The following is a 16420-nucleotide window of genomic DNA, read 5'->3' as shown; positions in this document are numbered from 1 at the left end:
CTCTTTATCCTATCCCGCATACCAAACAGCGCCGTACAAGTATATCTCAAAAAGAATTAAAAACAAATAAACAAAAAAAGTTCATACCTTACAGAGTAGTCGGTTAGAAAATCAACCCAATTTAAGCAATCCCAGCAGTTTACATTCATTGAACATTTCGAGAGTTCCGCAACAGAGAAAACATCTGAAAATATTTAATGTATAAACAAATATTTTAGCATAAGCAGAGCAAAAACAAGACATATTGTAATAGACTAGTTTTAGGAGGGGCACTTTGGGAAGTTTAGTATCATAGGTTAATTGTCTTTAACCCTAGTATAAATAGAGGGAGAGGGGAAAGGAAGAGGCAGGCAGAAATTGGTTAGGGAAACCTAGAGAGTCATGGCCTAAAGCCATTTTTGGAGAGTTGTGAGCTCAACTCACTTTTGAAGATTGATAGCCTTAAGCTATTAACCTATCTTTGTAATCCTTTCACCATTATCAATCAAAATCCAAGCTTTTATGTTTAGTTACTTGCAATATTAAATCAGAAATATTAAGCCAAAAAATCAGTTCATTACACTTGGTATCAGAGCAGTTCTGTTCTGGGAAGTCTGCTGATTTTTGTTTCAATATAAAAAAAAACAGCAATGATCTTTGAGTCTGCCGAAAGGAGTGTAGCACAACAGATGCATAAATGGATCTGTGAAGAGTATGCATGCATTTCCAGCAAGAGAGAACATGGAATTTCAGATTCCAAGGAAGAGCAAAACATTCGTCTAAAGCTTCAGATTCATGAGTTCAATGGAAGAAACTTGGATGATTGGATCTTTCAAATGGAAGATTTCTTTCATATTTTTCACTTAAGTGAAGAGGTGAAACTTAAGGCCGCCATAATAGGTCTGGATGGCAAAGCGTTGGAGTGGTTTGAATGTGAATACAGGTGGTTACCAATACGTGAGTGGCGGATTCTGAAGGGAGTATTGGTGAGTCGTTTTGGCTCGTCATATACAACGTCCTGGCAGGAGCAACCAACTCCAGTTCTGAAACAATCGATTGAAGAGGAAACGAAGGTGTCATCTCTGATATTCTCAAAGGAGGTAGAGGAAATCACGAAGAGAATCATCGGAATTGTTCAAAGGGATTTGGACAAAATCACTAACAAATCCTCTTCTCCAATGAAGAGGAAGGAAGAAGAATATCAAGCAAAATTGGAAGATGAAATTGAAAATACAGATAATGAAGTGGAGGAGCATGTACACCCTAGATTAGAGGATGATAAGGGAATTTTTGTATGGGGCGTTATTGTTGGTAGTTCAGAAAACCTTGACGGGGGTTTTAGAGGATTCGAGTCCTAGTGGAAGGCTTGGTGATTTTGGAGATGGATTTATCGGTGGGGGTCAAGCTGGCTTTACCGGCAAGGCTGGTGGTAGATTGCACAAACATGCAGGTGGGTTTGTATGTGGGTATATCAATGTTAGAGGTCTTGGTGGTGGGGCGACCACTTTTGAAGGTGGTTTTACAGGTGGTTTTGGTGGGACAGGGCAAAATATGGCAGGCAATACAAACTGCAGTGGCGGAATGTTCGTGAGGGGCGGCGCCGGAGGTAGTGGATCTGGTGGTGGTCCGGGTAGCTGGTGCGCTGGAGAGATAGGCGGCGAAGGGTGCGACCGTGACAGAAGAGGCGTTGGTTGTGATGGTTTTCTTAAAAGTGGCGAGGAGTCAATTGAGGAGTATTCAGGAAGCTTCATGGAGAACCCTACAGACTGGAAGAATATTACTAAGGGTATTCTAGACAATAGCTTAAAAGACGACATCAGCATTAGTAGGTCCAATGCTCTTTTTTCAGTAAAAGAGAAATCTAATGTGGGCTATCCAGCATCAATTTCAAAACCAAGTACTCCCTACACTCAACCCAGTCCAATTTCAAGTAAGCCCAATTTTCAACTACAATTTACAACTCTAATCCAAAAGGAGACAACCCAATCACAAATGAAAATTTTGAGCCCATTCTATATCATCTGATTTCTCAGCCTATACCCTCCATGAATCCCGTCCAGCCCCATTTGTCAACTCCAACACTTATTGCTCCATCAATGTTCACGCACAACCTTCTCAATTAGTCTTCCAAGCGCATGTCTAACTTCACACAATCAAGAACCATTCCTCCAAGCAAACATCTACAACCTGAATTAGACTCCTTGACAGTTCCTTGCAACATCTAGGAACATTTCATCACAGCTTTGCCAGCAGGGGAAGTAAGAGGCCTTACCAACGAGGCATTGGAAAGACAATGGAAGCCAGGCATTTGTTGCAAGAATGTAATTGTTCATATCTGCCAAGGCTGGGAACGTAGCTTTAGTTACTGTCAACAACCAAAGTCCAATTACTACTATCCTAAACATTTGGATTAGCAAGACCTTTTGGATCAAAGTGGAGATTAGCTTGAAAATTTGGAGATTTGGAAGTAATTTGGTAATTTGGATTATTTGGGTTATGTGGGGAGTAGAAATTATTTCCTTGATTTTTAGAAATATTAGGATCCATAATTAGGACTACTATTATTTTTTTGGGTTTAGTTAATATATAACTTAGCCTTTGTGGGTTAGTAGAGGGATGGTAAAAAATTTAAGTGTGAATAACATAGGCAATATTGGTCTCTTTTTATAGGCAAAAATATAAGAAAGCCGTTGGTAAAAATTTTTTAAAAAAATTCAAAGCAGATTTTTTTTTATTACCGTTGAAAGTTTTTTAAGAGATAAAAATTACTTAAAAATATAACCTCCAACAGCTATAAAATCAATGGCTACAATTAAATCAAGACAAAGCAAGTAGACACTTGCCATAAATTTGGTGGACCGCGTCCTCCCTGACACGCGTCAGAAATTTCAGTTTTTTTTTTTTATATATAAAAACAGTCAAAACGGTACCGTTTTTCAACAAAAACCGGCAAAAAAAGATATGAAACGCAACGTTCTTCTTCACGTGGGCCGATGCATTTGGTGACTTGCCAGAGAGGGCATTCCCATCAAATGGGTAACCCATGAGTCACCTCCTACAATGGTGAGGTAGCTCAAATGGAGGAGAGAGAGAGTTGTGGGGAGGGTGCTCCCCACCATTGTGGCTGCTCTAAATCGTAGGATTATTATAGCTCAAATGGAGGAGAGAGAGAGTTGCACATATACCCTTATTAATTGTTATTAATTGTTACTTTATTATACTACGAAATATGTAATTTCTCCTTATACTTCGCAAAGCTTAAGACCAGAGTTACAATGCTAAAGCAATTGCTACTTCAATTACTTTTAGACATGACACTTTGACATAAGCCTAACACATACGATATGGTGCAATCAAACCTGCTCTAATACCAATTTATTATGAAAGATGCAAGAATGAAACAAATAACGAATACAAAGACCTAGCTCGGTGGTGCCCTTCTCGCCCAACCTCTTCGCCGCTAAAGCTCCCGAGTTGGCTCAACTTCTATAATGCATTTCCAGGAGGAGTCGAAGAAACATGCATAGAAAGTACGTGGTTCATCAACAACACATTGGTTACGTCTACAAACAAGTGAGTATTAATTTAATTAATTTTAATGAAAATAGATTTAGATTCAGAATATATACCTAAATGAAATATATAAATCAATAAGAAACGAACCCAAAGTGCCTCAAGTAAGTATATGATCTTACAACATGTTGTGAGATAACAAACCTTTTCACTAGACCACTCTCAAGGTTTAAACTGAGGTATCTATATACTATACTAAAAGACAAGCACCTCAATGTGAGACTGACAAATGTCTCAATATGATTCGCTGTCTTTTATTAATTTTTTCTTTTATATAAATAAAATTCTATACATCTTATTCTAAATAAATAAATAGTTTATTATAGTAAAGTCTATTATAGTAAAGTAATAGACATAATTTATTATAGTAAAGTCTATTATAGAGTAATAAAAGTTACATAATAATAAAAAATCTTAGTATAAAAAAATATCAAAATAACAAATGATCTGATAATGGTAATTTGTATGCATGCATGCAAGGTATATTAAGAAAAGTATCAAAAAATATCTTACTATATATAAATAATAAAAGTTACATAAGGACAAAATATCTTAGTATGGAAAAATATCAAAATACATATGTATGGTAATTCGTATTCTAGCAAAAAAGGAGAAAGATTAAATATCTAGGATATCTTAAAACTTAAGATAATATTCTAACAAAAAAATAAGGAATATCCTAGGTATAATATTCTGTTACATAATATGTTACATATTTTCTTAGCAAACTTAATTAAGATGGTTAATTTCGTTGATACTTTGTCAATTTTTTCTGGATTTCTTGCACGGCCAATGATTTGAATTTTTCTTAATCCGTTTTTGGCATCTTGTATACGGAAAAACGGAATACTTACCCTTAGGTAGGGCCTAGGTATAATATTCTGATCTGTTACATATTTTGATCAAAAAACGGCAAAGATAAAATATAGTTAACATATTAAAATGAAATCATATATGTTCAAATAAGAAAATAAGATACAATATTATTTGTATTATCAACTATATAAATAAGAGTCATAATAGTTACTTAATATATTTTTAATGGCGTTTACTATGATATCTGACCTCACCCCTCTTAAAGAATCATGAAGAATAAAAGTTTGAATTGTGAGGCTATGGTATCAACCAGACTATTCCAATCCAAAAAAAATTAACTCACTTGAGTTAATTTTAGTTGATGAGAAGGTACACTATTATAGGTTCATAATTATTTTCTTCTTTTAGATATGTTTACTTTTTGTAATATGTTTACTTGTAAATTATAATGCAAAATTGATTTTGATATGATAATGTTTAAAACGCAGGGATCTAAAATACAAGCAACTATCAAAGAATCACTCATTTGACGATTTGAAGGGCTTGTGAAAGAGGGCACTTCCCGTAATATCTCTAGCTTCGGAATGATTACTAATGCTGACAAACATTTGGCTACTAGCCATGCCTATAAATCTTTGGACGACAAAGATAAGGTCATATATATTAATCTACCACAATTCTATACTTTAATTTTTTTTTTTATAATATGTATTGATATATATATTCTGTATTTGTGTTTTGTAGGAATTGGCCACCGTTGTATGTGATAATGAAAACCCTAATGTATCCTTTGTCACTCCAACAAAAAGACCTCTTGATGATGCTACAAATGTAGGGATTGATGATGAAACAAGTTCGGCACAACGCTCTACTAACAAAAAATATTGCTAACACTACAAACAATGCAGTATACAAAGAAGTATTTCAAAATTTGCCATGAGAAGGTTGATAGGCGTGTCGCGTACCTAACAAAAATAACCTAACAAGACCACTACTATGTAGACGGGCAAGTAAGGGTCGGATCCCAAGAGACTATAGTTAAACTAATTAAATAGACTCAAGCAATTACTGAGCAAGTAACCAAATCAACGAATGAGAATCAATAACTAAAGAACTAACTAAAGCGATTAAAATAAATAATATGATAAATCAATGCTAAAAACATCCAAGATCAAGCATCACCACGAATACAGTTAATGCAATAGTCGTTCTACCCCTAACATATAGTTCAATTGATTAATGAGGAAAAGTAATCCGATCCCTATATAATACCAATGGTCTCTCCCGAGTTATCAATGGCTTCTCTAATCACAATCAAGCCTACTTCCGTGGAATCATGCAAATTAAAGACCTTGAGCACACTACTCTAACTTCCTAATCATCCGTTCAACTACTCCCGTGATGAACTTCAAACCCTTAATTGATTTATTCAAACCCGTCAAAACCCAACTCCCGTTGTGATTAAAACAATGGATTAATAACAATACTAATTATCCCTAATCTAATATTGGCATGAGCACAATCAATTAAGCATATCAATTGCAATTATCATTAAAGAATTTAAAGAATTAAATCATGCGTTAATCATATTCGGGTTCCGCTAGATCTTGGAATAAGGAAACTACTCACACATATTAATGAAAACAATAATGATAATCAATAAAGAAAACATAATTAACAATAATAAAATAAAAGAATTGAGAGAAGAAATCAATACTTGGAATTAATTATGAAATCTTGAATCTTAAAAGCAAAACCCTAGAAAATAATATGGAAGAACGTAATACCCAAAAAGAAGTCTAAAAATAATATCTGAACAATGAATAAAAGTGATCCAATAAAATACTATCTAAAACCTATTTATATCCTAGCATAAAACTAGGTATTTTTTTTTTTTTTTATCTAAATAGGACTCTCAAACGCCACCAAAACAAGCTGCCACAGGTAGGTTGTGGCACGAAGAAAACCGCCACAACCAGGCTGTGGAGCGGGCTACCTTCGCCTCTCCTTTGCTCCAATATAGACGCCCACAACCAGGTTGTGGCCAACAGATTGCACGCCACAACCGAGCTGTGGAGTAGGCTGTCAAATGCTCCATCGATGCTCCATTAGTGCTAGAAACGCTCCATATGAAGAACTATCTCACGCTTAAAATAAATTCCACGCCAATCGAGCCCTATTCCTATAAAAACAAAAGCAAACAAACCGAGAAGAGCAATATCGAAATAGGAAGAATAATAGCTCAAAAAGATTAGGAAAATGAAGAAAACACAATAAAATATGACCAAATATCACATATAAATCATGTATAATATCGTGTTATCAAAGGTATTACTCAACACTAATTAATATATAAATTAATATTCATCATTTGCTAATATTGTTTTAAATCTACATTGTTAAACTCTCCAACTTTATTGTTAAACTCTCTATCTTTTGTAATCAATATTTACATTGCAGTGCTACAATTCATGGACTTTTATTAATGCCCAACTAATGGACGAAGTAGGTATAGATTGAAAGGCATTAAGTACTTTAATTAGATTTTTGTGGTTAGAGTCAAATAATTTAACATTTATTCAAACATGGTATGTGTTGGGCTGGACCTGAAATAGATTTGTTTGTGTTATTTTTTTCTTCATATAAAACAATTATTTATTGCTTGATTACTTATAAGATAAAGGAGCAAGAAGTTGTAACAAAAACACTTCTACAACAACATATCATTCACACTATACAGTTGATGATAGTTTTGTTTCATATTTTTATTACTCATAAGTTGGATTAATTTCGCATATTAATTAGTTAATCTTATTTAATATTATAAGCCGTGCATCGCACGGGGTATTGTACTAGTTTCAAACTAAAATCGAAGTTGTTATTTTTAAAAAGGACTCATATTTTTTTTTTTTTTATACAGAGAAACTCTTTACTTCTATATTTTGTTTGTGTTATGAATAATATTTTCTTCAGAGGGTGACGAATTGTCGAGCTCTCCCTTGCCCCGTCCACTAATTTTTTTTGTAGACAACAATAGTGAAGGGAAAAGGAAGGGGAAAGAAAAGGAGGGAGAAGGTGAAAACCATTTTCCTTCCAAATCTCTCCAACAATAGATAGATTTGGTTTATTAAAAGAGGAAGGAACATTGATCCTTCTAATTCCAAACAAAGGATGATGATGCATCCTTCCTTTCCCTCATGGATGATGTACTTATCTACACCAGAAACCTAGCTACCTGACATACTAAAGACCAAATTCCCACTCATGGTTTAGGCTCATATATTAATAAGTAAACTGGACCAGATTTTGCGCAACCCTAAAAGAAATTAGTGGCACACTTGCACATATAAATTGCATGACTAACAAAATTTTGTAACAGGATTTAAGATAACAGTTACAGCATATATGTACAATTCTATTAGAATGTAACTTACATAACATGAAGAGTAGTGGCATGGAGCAGTATGCCAAGCTTTTACATTCTAGCGTGAGGCCGACTCTCATCAAGGTCATCCTAGAGAAATAGCTACACTACATGATGAATTACATAACCAATTCTTGTAACCTGACAATAAGATTGTATACATATATACATCCCTTCTATATTTGCAACTTCAAAACTGGATTTTGCTACACCAAAGACCACGCCTGATTACTGGCAATATGAAAAAGTTTCAAGTTAATAAAATTGAAAAAAAAAAGACTTATTATCTCGAAACTTAAACATAAATATGGCCTATAATTTGGGCATGTCTATCATAGGATGAGATGTTGCAACAAAGCATTACCTAAACAGGGAAAAAAATATGTGCGCTTCATTCTGCATCTTTCACTTCAGCTTCAACATCAACTACAGATGATGAAGCACTCTTTCCTGCAAATAGAAACTTACTTGTCAGTTGTCACAAACGAGAATTGATTACTGAAGCATTCTAGCAAGTTATCTAACCGCCTATTACCAATGATAGCAAGCCTAAATTTGATGTTCATATCTAAGCATCTATATTGTATAACAATATTTGGTAGCTATGTAAAACAAGTCTGCACAAGAGGTGATCAATATAGAAACACAATCGACATCTAGCATTTCAACTTGATAAGCCACTGTAAGAGGAAAAAAAAAAAAAGGGTTGACTAAACATCAGAAAATAGGAGAAATAAAAAAATTAAAAAAAAAATAAAAAATCTGTAGTCTCAATTTTGCCAGCAATGCAGAGAAAAGGAAACAATAAGGCTTCTAGCAGTGACAGATTAACAAACAAAATTTCTTCAGTTTTCACTGGTTCTTATTAAGAATAGTGTAGGAAAAAGGATCAGAAAATCTGTGTACACCTAGAAATACCCAGTTCACACGTCAACTTGTCCTTCACTTTATTGTCTTTCTTCCCCCTCGAATGATTTACTACATAGAATATAAAAGGGTGTCACAGTTCTCTCAGGAGTCAGAATCCCGTTATTTGTAGCCATAGGCCCATAAGCATCCTCCTAATAACTACTTATGTACCATAAAATAAGATGGTAGGGTTTTAAGCCAATAGTTCACTCCTCTAGTCAAATTTACTGAGCTACCAAGGAATACCATCTCTTTTCCTTCATGCAATTTCTAGGGCTCTACTTTATAAACTTTCAAAAAAAGAAAAAAAAAACGATGTACCAAAGCAATAGAGACAAAGTGGCATAACTCAGCAGTCAGCACTTGCCAGAACAATAACCAAAGGATGCTAATGATCAGTATAAAAAATAATAAATTTCCGGAACAGATCAAGATCCCAGATGAAAGTATGCGAAGTTTATACTCACAAGGCAGGCATGTCTAATTAAAAGTAGTACAGAGCCAAACAACATTTTGAGAAAGCTTCAAGAAGGAAAATTGTAAAGCTAAGGAAAAGTACATATAGTTTAAGATAGTATAGTGCCAAATTTTTTGACAAGACACACGTTTGCATTTTGCAATAATTAATAATCAATCATACAATATGAGAACATACCGTAGTTTAAGATAGTATAGTGCCAAATTTTTTGACAAGACACACGTTTGCATTTTGCAATAATTAATAATCAATCATATAATATTAGAACATACCTAATTTTCCAAGGAAATGACTAACAGTGTGTTTGGATAAAGAAAGGGGAAGGAAAGAGGGGATGGAAGGGAAAGAGTTCATACATCAACTAGATCTTCGCTTTATTGTCTTCCTTCCCCAATAGAATATAAAAGGGTGCCATAGTTCTCTCAGGATCATGGTTTATTCATAATTTCATATCCATAAGCCCATAAGCATCCTCCTAAAATAATTACTTATGTTCTATGAAATAACAAAAGGAGGGTTTTCAGCCAATAGTCCACTCATCTTGTCAAACTTAGTGAGCTACCAAGGAATAACATCTCTTTTCCTTCATGCAATTTCTAGTGCTCAAATACTTTATAGACTTTCACAATTATGATAAGAAATAAAAAAGGAAATTGCATACATCCAAGCAACAGAGACAAAGTGGCATCACTCAGCACCGGCCAGAACAATAATCTAAGGACCCTACTGATAAGTTCAGAATATACCAAATATCCAGATCAGATCAAGATTCCAGATGAAAACATTTGAAGTTTACAGTTACAAGGCAGGCATTTCTAATTAAAATTAGTATAGAGCCAAACAACATTTTGAGAAAGCTTCAAGAAGGAAAATAGTAAAGCTATGCAAAAGTTAATCTATTTTAAGATAGTATAGTGCCAGAAATTTTGACAAGAACACGTTTGCATTTTGCAATAATAAGTTATCAATCATGGAACATGAGAACACGCCTAATTTGCCAAGAAAATGACTAAAAGATATAAATAGAAAGGAAAAGTAAGTGCAAAAAAAAAAAAATCTAAAAGCCAGGATCATACCTTCTCTAGACCAAGGTGAGAAGTCATCAAATATTTGTCCAAATGGAGTTGAACGCTTGGAGGAAAAGTTAATAGGATCTTTGACAAACTTATTACCTTCCACTGATATATTTCAACAAGTCCGTTGATAGTTTGATACATGCAATGAGAAGTTTTTTCCAATTAGAAAAGTTTTCCATAAACCAATATCATATGGAGTAATAAAATAGTTGTCAGAAGAAACTTAGCAAATACTGAGGTGAATCTTGCAGCCTCCATAATAAAGAATATAGCATTCAGCTAATTACAACCAGTGCATTATAAACCTCAAAGAGACAAAGGACAAACTCTTATTACTTTGCTAGAAAACGAAAAATTTTGTAAAAAAAAAATAGAGAAAACATAAAGCTTTAGAAGACAAGGAACATTCTCATGAACCCGCGGGGGGGGGGGGGGGGGTGCATTTCCCCAACTATGTTATAGATAATGAAGACCCCATCCCTACGAGCCATGATTAATTGAATGTAAGCTGAAAATTATTCGATATGTAAACCTGTGAGGAGGAGAGACGAGACAGCCTCCGAAGAAAACTGGTCATCATCGGTACATTTAGTAAGGCCAGAAAAGTTTTAGTGGCGTGGAAAGAAGGAAGAAAAGGGGGTGGATCAGTAAGTGTCAAAGATGACTCTGCTGCAATTGGTGATGCACTAGAGGATAAAGAAATGATGAATTTCGAGCAGAATATGTTACACAGGAATCGTTTTGGAGTCAGGTTTTACATTCTGAGGCACAGTTGGTTTTTATTGATTTATAGATGGAATCATAATTCATAGCTTAAGGGCATGATACTATTGGCTTCAGCCATCCTTATACACCTGCATATCATCCCTCCTCTTGGATGTCTTTTTAATATACTTCTTCATTTCATATCAGTGAATTTTAATAGATTAAAGAACATTGTTTTTATTTTTATTTTTTTATCTTTTTTTTTAGTTTCTTAAAAAAAAAAAAAAAAAAAACTGCTACCACTTAGAAAAGGGTTTTGAACAACGGAGAGAAAGTTGTAAGCATAGAAATAAATAAGAAAACACTATATCAATTCAGATCTGCTTAAAGAAAGAAGACAACTCTGACCACTTTAGAAACAAATAAAGAACCAAGGCAGTACTGGCAGAATATTTTGAGAATTAGTGAGCAGTTGAATGTTAGAAAGAAAATGAGTATATTCTGGTCATTATTCAAGTAGGGTCTGACTGCTTCTAGGCAAAAAAATCTTGGAGATTGGTAGTTCTAAATCAAATAAGACATTAATCCTTCATGTGTTGCCAATAAGTTATAATAAGGGTTGATATGAGTAATTTAAGTTCAATTCACAACTACAATAGTACTAATGAATTAAGTTCATATAGCTCAGATAAGTGTAGGTAAGCTCACACCCAAAACAATCTCTTCATCCATAAAACAATATGCATCTATGAATTATAATCAAATGCATTCTTTCAATTATAACACTCCCTTTGTTTCAGATCAATGCAACATTAACTTTTACTAGCATGAAGTTTGTAAACTCTGACTGTGGAGATTTTAGAAGTGAGAATGCTAGCATGAGTCACGAGAAATCATATGAAAAATGTTGGGTGCCGCAGCTGTGGCTAGTTGAGCACTGCCAGTGAAAGGCTTTATGCATTCAGTCAGTCTACGTAGAGCACATATATGACATAGTGATGTTATATCAAAGAATCTTCCAAAGAATTTTGATCTAAGTGTAATACAACTACTGGAATTTAGATAGCTACTCAACAATCTACAACAAATAAAACTAACATAATTTACCTGAGAAGGGTTGAGCGCAATATGGGCATAACTGAGGCTCATCATTTAGAGTTGATCTGATATCAGACACCATTAGTAAATCTAAGGAAAAAAAAAACATAGTAATAATCATAGTTGTTGAGCGATTTCTTACTTGAAAACCTGAAAAGCATTACCACAGTTTGGACACTGCATATATATACACCATACAGATACCCGTTAGTCAACGAAAGCAACAGATAACAGCATATAGCAGTAGACCAGTAGTTGTTATTCAAGACCAAGAATTGCCCATTTAACATATTGATAGATAATGGAGGAAAAGGCAATGTAAACACCTCCTACATAATGATAGGGATCCAAGACAAGAAGGATGTGATATTGTGCTAAGCTAACATATATACATAATTTGTGCTTGGTATGGGAAACTAATAATGAAATTACTTCTTAAAAGCCATTTCATTCAACAACTTATATAATAAGATCATCTATAAAAGGAATGACAAACATTCATTAGAATTCTTGCCTTTGCAAGTGTCTCTGATCTTCCTGCTTATTTCCATCCACAGTTATATTGCTAACACAATTAAGAGATCTATTTACAACTTACAAAAACCACCTAAATTTCTGAAAATGTTCCTAAAATTCAGCTAAATCAATAGAAACACATATGAGCTTTGGGTATGCTCATTATTGTTCATAGGTTCCGAATTTTCAACACATCCAAGGCAGGTTGTTGGGTTTTGTAGTGTGTGGAGAGTGGTTCAAGGAGGCAAAGGAGAGCATAGCTTTGGATGTTAAGCTATGGGTTGTTTGCTTGGTACAAAGCAACAACGAAAGGCAAGGGTTGACTTTAAATGGGCATATCTCAAGATCTAGAAATGATATTGAGATGATTCAAGTTGGAGGTGATAGCTCGTCTCAAGAGCTTTCCAACGACTGGTCATAAGCTAAATTTGGCCAAGAAACGAGGAAGATATCAGATTTGGCCCGCTCCGTAGAGGTTTTTTGCCATTTTCTTCCAGTTTAATGGTGCGTCCGCTCCTGTTCATTGGAGTGCCCGCTCCTGTCCAATGGAGCGCCCGCTCCACTGGGTTTCACGGGGCTCTGTTTTTTCACGCTTGAGCCTCGGTTTTACGGTCTTGTTTTCTCCTTTGCTATTAACTTTTAATCTTAGCCCTTGGATTATTTGCCTTGTATTTGGACTATATATACTCATGTATATCATTAATTAGGTTATGATGTTAGATTGAAGAGAGAGAAAAAGCCTCTTGAGATTAGTTCATCTTCTTAGGGTTTAAGAGAGTGAATTAAGAGAGGTGTGAGCTTTCATGGTGTATTGAGAGCTTGTAATCATCATCATCAAAGTTACTCCATAGTGGATTGGTGGGTTTCCTCCCGGCACTCGGGTTCCCACGGTAAATTTGTTCTTGTTTCTTTCTTTACTTGTTTTTCGTTCTTCGTTGTTGTTGATTGTCGTTAACCATAAACTTGTTAGCACATTCGTAATCCTTTCACAGGTCTTCCAAAGATTCATATAACTATAACCATTTACAGGCTATTGATCAAGAAAGGTATCATATAAAAGATTAAGAGATAGAAGCATATTGGTATTTGATTTTGGAACGGGTGTGTATAGAAGAATGGAAGGAGCTGAAAGCAGAATTTTATATTAATATAAATGCAATGACAATCACACTATTGGTCAAGGATTCATTTTCCCAGGTGATGCAGACAGTACGCAATTGTCACTGCATGATACTATGGTCATAGTAGCTCAAAATCCTTTAAAATGTGGTCAGGATTTAATTCACTAGGAGTCTAGGTGGGACTTGGGAAGAGAATATGAAAAGGAACCCAAACATAAAATGACTAGTGTGAAAAAGAGAATTTTCTTTTCACTCACAGGAGCAGCAATTCAGCAATGGCCATAAATAAGCTAAATTGGTCAAAAAAACCTGCTCATATTATCAACTAGTACTAGTATAAACAAAACAAGAAGACTAGAAATTAAGTTCCTTGATCTTCCAAGAGAGCTACCACACTCCAACATTATATATAGTATTATTAGGCAAGAAAAGCTTTACCAAATTACTGAAAATGATACCAAACTTATACCAATTATCGGTTTATTAGTAAAAAGCATTGATATAGTAAATTTATACCCTCCAATTCTTGGATAAGAATATATAACGCACTATGATCAAATAATTCCACTATGAACAATCCTTCATACAAAAATTAACAAAAAGTATAACCCATGCATTGCATATCATAGCAAAAGCAGAAAAGTAAGATAATTTATAATATCTCACACTGTCTTGAATTATGTCTCTTCCTGCCCACCATAGGAACACTCCTAAGCCGACTACAGGTATAATTATTGCCAGCAGCTGCATAAGCACAATGTGGAAAGTCAGCATAGGTAAAGTTTCCGTTTTAGCAATACATATTTTAAATGTGGCAGTTTTCATACAATATTGATCAATTGAGCAAAGTCAGATGCCTAAATGTAGATTAGCATGACAACAATAAACATAAGAAAAAATGATTACATATTGCATACAATCATACTTAGCATGCAGAACACAGCTGCAGCACCAAAATGGCAACATAGGACAATCTCTTATAAGCTTGATAAAGTTCTCTAGTAACAAAAAAAAATGCGATGACTATGTTTAAGAATGGCAAAAGGTGAAATTTGAAATATGGAATTCAACCCTATACCAATCAACCATCTTTGAATATTGACAGCAATATGTTCATTCATTGAAGACACTATATATGGTTGTAAGACTTGTAACACGAAGGCAAGAAAACGTGTATTGCTACAAACAACAAGAGAAATATTCAACAACAGACAATCATTTACAAAGGAGCAAATTCGCAACAACACTCAAAACAAACAACAATAAAAGGAAGATAGAAACAAGCTGAGACTCAAATGAGCATGTCACCCCCTAAGTTAATATCCGATATTGATCAATCTCACAAACACGAACAATAAACCCGAAAACTCAACTACCACAAACTAGCAAACACTCTCAAGACAAATTAACATCCAATGAAACAACTCCATAACCAAATTAATTGACAAACATAATTGATTACAACAAGAAGAGTAGATAAGAGTTACCCAAAGAGATACAATAGTATCGAGAACCCAACCAAGTTGGCCAGTCATAGTAAGATAAGTCAATCCCACAGCTAAAGCAAGATTAACCAACACTCTTGTAGTAGTACCATCATCTCTCTTATCACCTCCACCATTAAAATTATCAGGAAATTGATTAAATTTAACCAATACAACCCTTTTTTGCAACCTCAACTTCTTCTCATTTCCCCATAAAACCCCATTTTCATTAATCCTCATATCATGCAAAACCCCTTTTCTTCTATAAGCACATAGCTCTATGTTCAAGCAATTTTGATGAAAATTGCCATTTTTTGTGGTTTTAAGATAGTGAAATTTGATGGGTTGAGATGATTTTGGAAGAACAATATTTGTTGGTTTATGGCAAAAACAGGTTGAAGTGGTGAAGGATACAGGGGAAACTGTTGTCATTGGAAAATCATTAATTAACAAATAAATTTGTGAAATTGAAGTATTTGAACTCTTTGAAGACGAGTTAATGGGGAAAAATAATCAAACAGACCAATTTGAGGTGGGGAAAGATTTTGTTTAAGTATATACTGTATGTTTCTCGAGTATACTGTACCAACCGTTAATATTAGATGTCATTTAAATTGGAATTCGATCCGAATCAATTTAAAATTAGTCCGAATTCAAGTAGGAGGCGGATCAAACTTGGTCCTTAGTATCCTTACACATAGTCCGATATAGTCCAATCCGAGAGTATGAGCATATATTTTATAACTTGGGACAATTATTTGCTTGTTTTATAGCAAAAAATTTGTTATGTAATAGTTTATAATTTAAATGTGTTATGTTTATACGTTCTTTACTTGGTATGACAATACAAGCAATTATAAGTATATGACATTACAAAAAAAAGTATTCGGATTATTTTGGAGGTTCGTATAAACAGAGCGGATTCGGATCCAAAAATTACGAGTCGGATCGGACTCGGATTCGGTCACTCAGATTTTTCAGATTCGGTTCCGAGTCCAGGGTCCGTTTGCAAAATGGATCGGATTTGGATTTAGCCACATCCGACCCGAATCTAATCTGTTGCCATTCCTACTAATATACTAAGGAAGTAAGGAGTAGTACAATATTTTTCTTTTTCAATGTAGACTTGTAGAGTTGAAGTCTAGAGAGAGCTACAAGGAGGGAGTCGACTAGTCGAGTTATCGTAAAGAATACGGTCTATATGCTTTAGTATTTGTAGCAATTTAGTGTTTTATCTTTTA

General features: G+C 34.4%; 1 protein-coding gene across 1 annotated transcript; it reads right to left on the bottom strand.

The window, feature by feature from the left end:
• Positions 1-7756: 7756 nt before the first annotated feature.
• Positions 7757-15754, bottom strand: LOC145605381 (uncharacterized). Its single transcript, XM_081661425.1, has 7 exons — positions 15183-15754; positions 14362-14439; positions 12201-12235; positions 12068-12123; positions 10256-10357; positions 8157-8242; positions 7757-8023 (listed from the first exon to the last, which is right to left on the bottom strand). The coding sequence occupies exons 1-6, from the start codon at positions 15609-15611 to the stop codon at positions 8184-8186; spliced, it is 759 nt and encodes a 252-aa protein (XP_081517551.1). The 5' UTR covers positions 15612-15754; the 3' UTR covers positions 7757-8023; positions 8157-8183.
• Positions 15755-16420: the final 666 nt, after the last annotated feature.

The sequence above is a fragment of the Chenopodium album genome, chromosome 22 (assembly GCF_948465745.1).
Source record: "Chenopodium album chromosome 22, dcCheAlbu1.1, whole genome shotgun sequence".
Taxonomy (NCBI): Eukaryota; Viridiplantae; Streptophyta; class Magnoliopsida; order Caryophyllales; family Amaranthaceae; genus Chenopodium; species Chenopodium album.
This window is presented reverse-complemented; position numbering and strand designations above follow the sequence as displayed.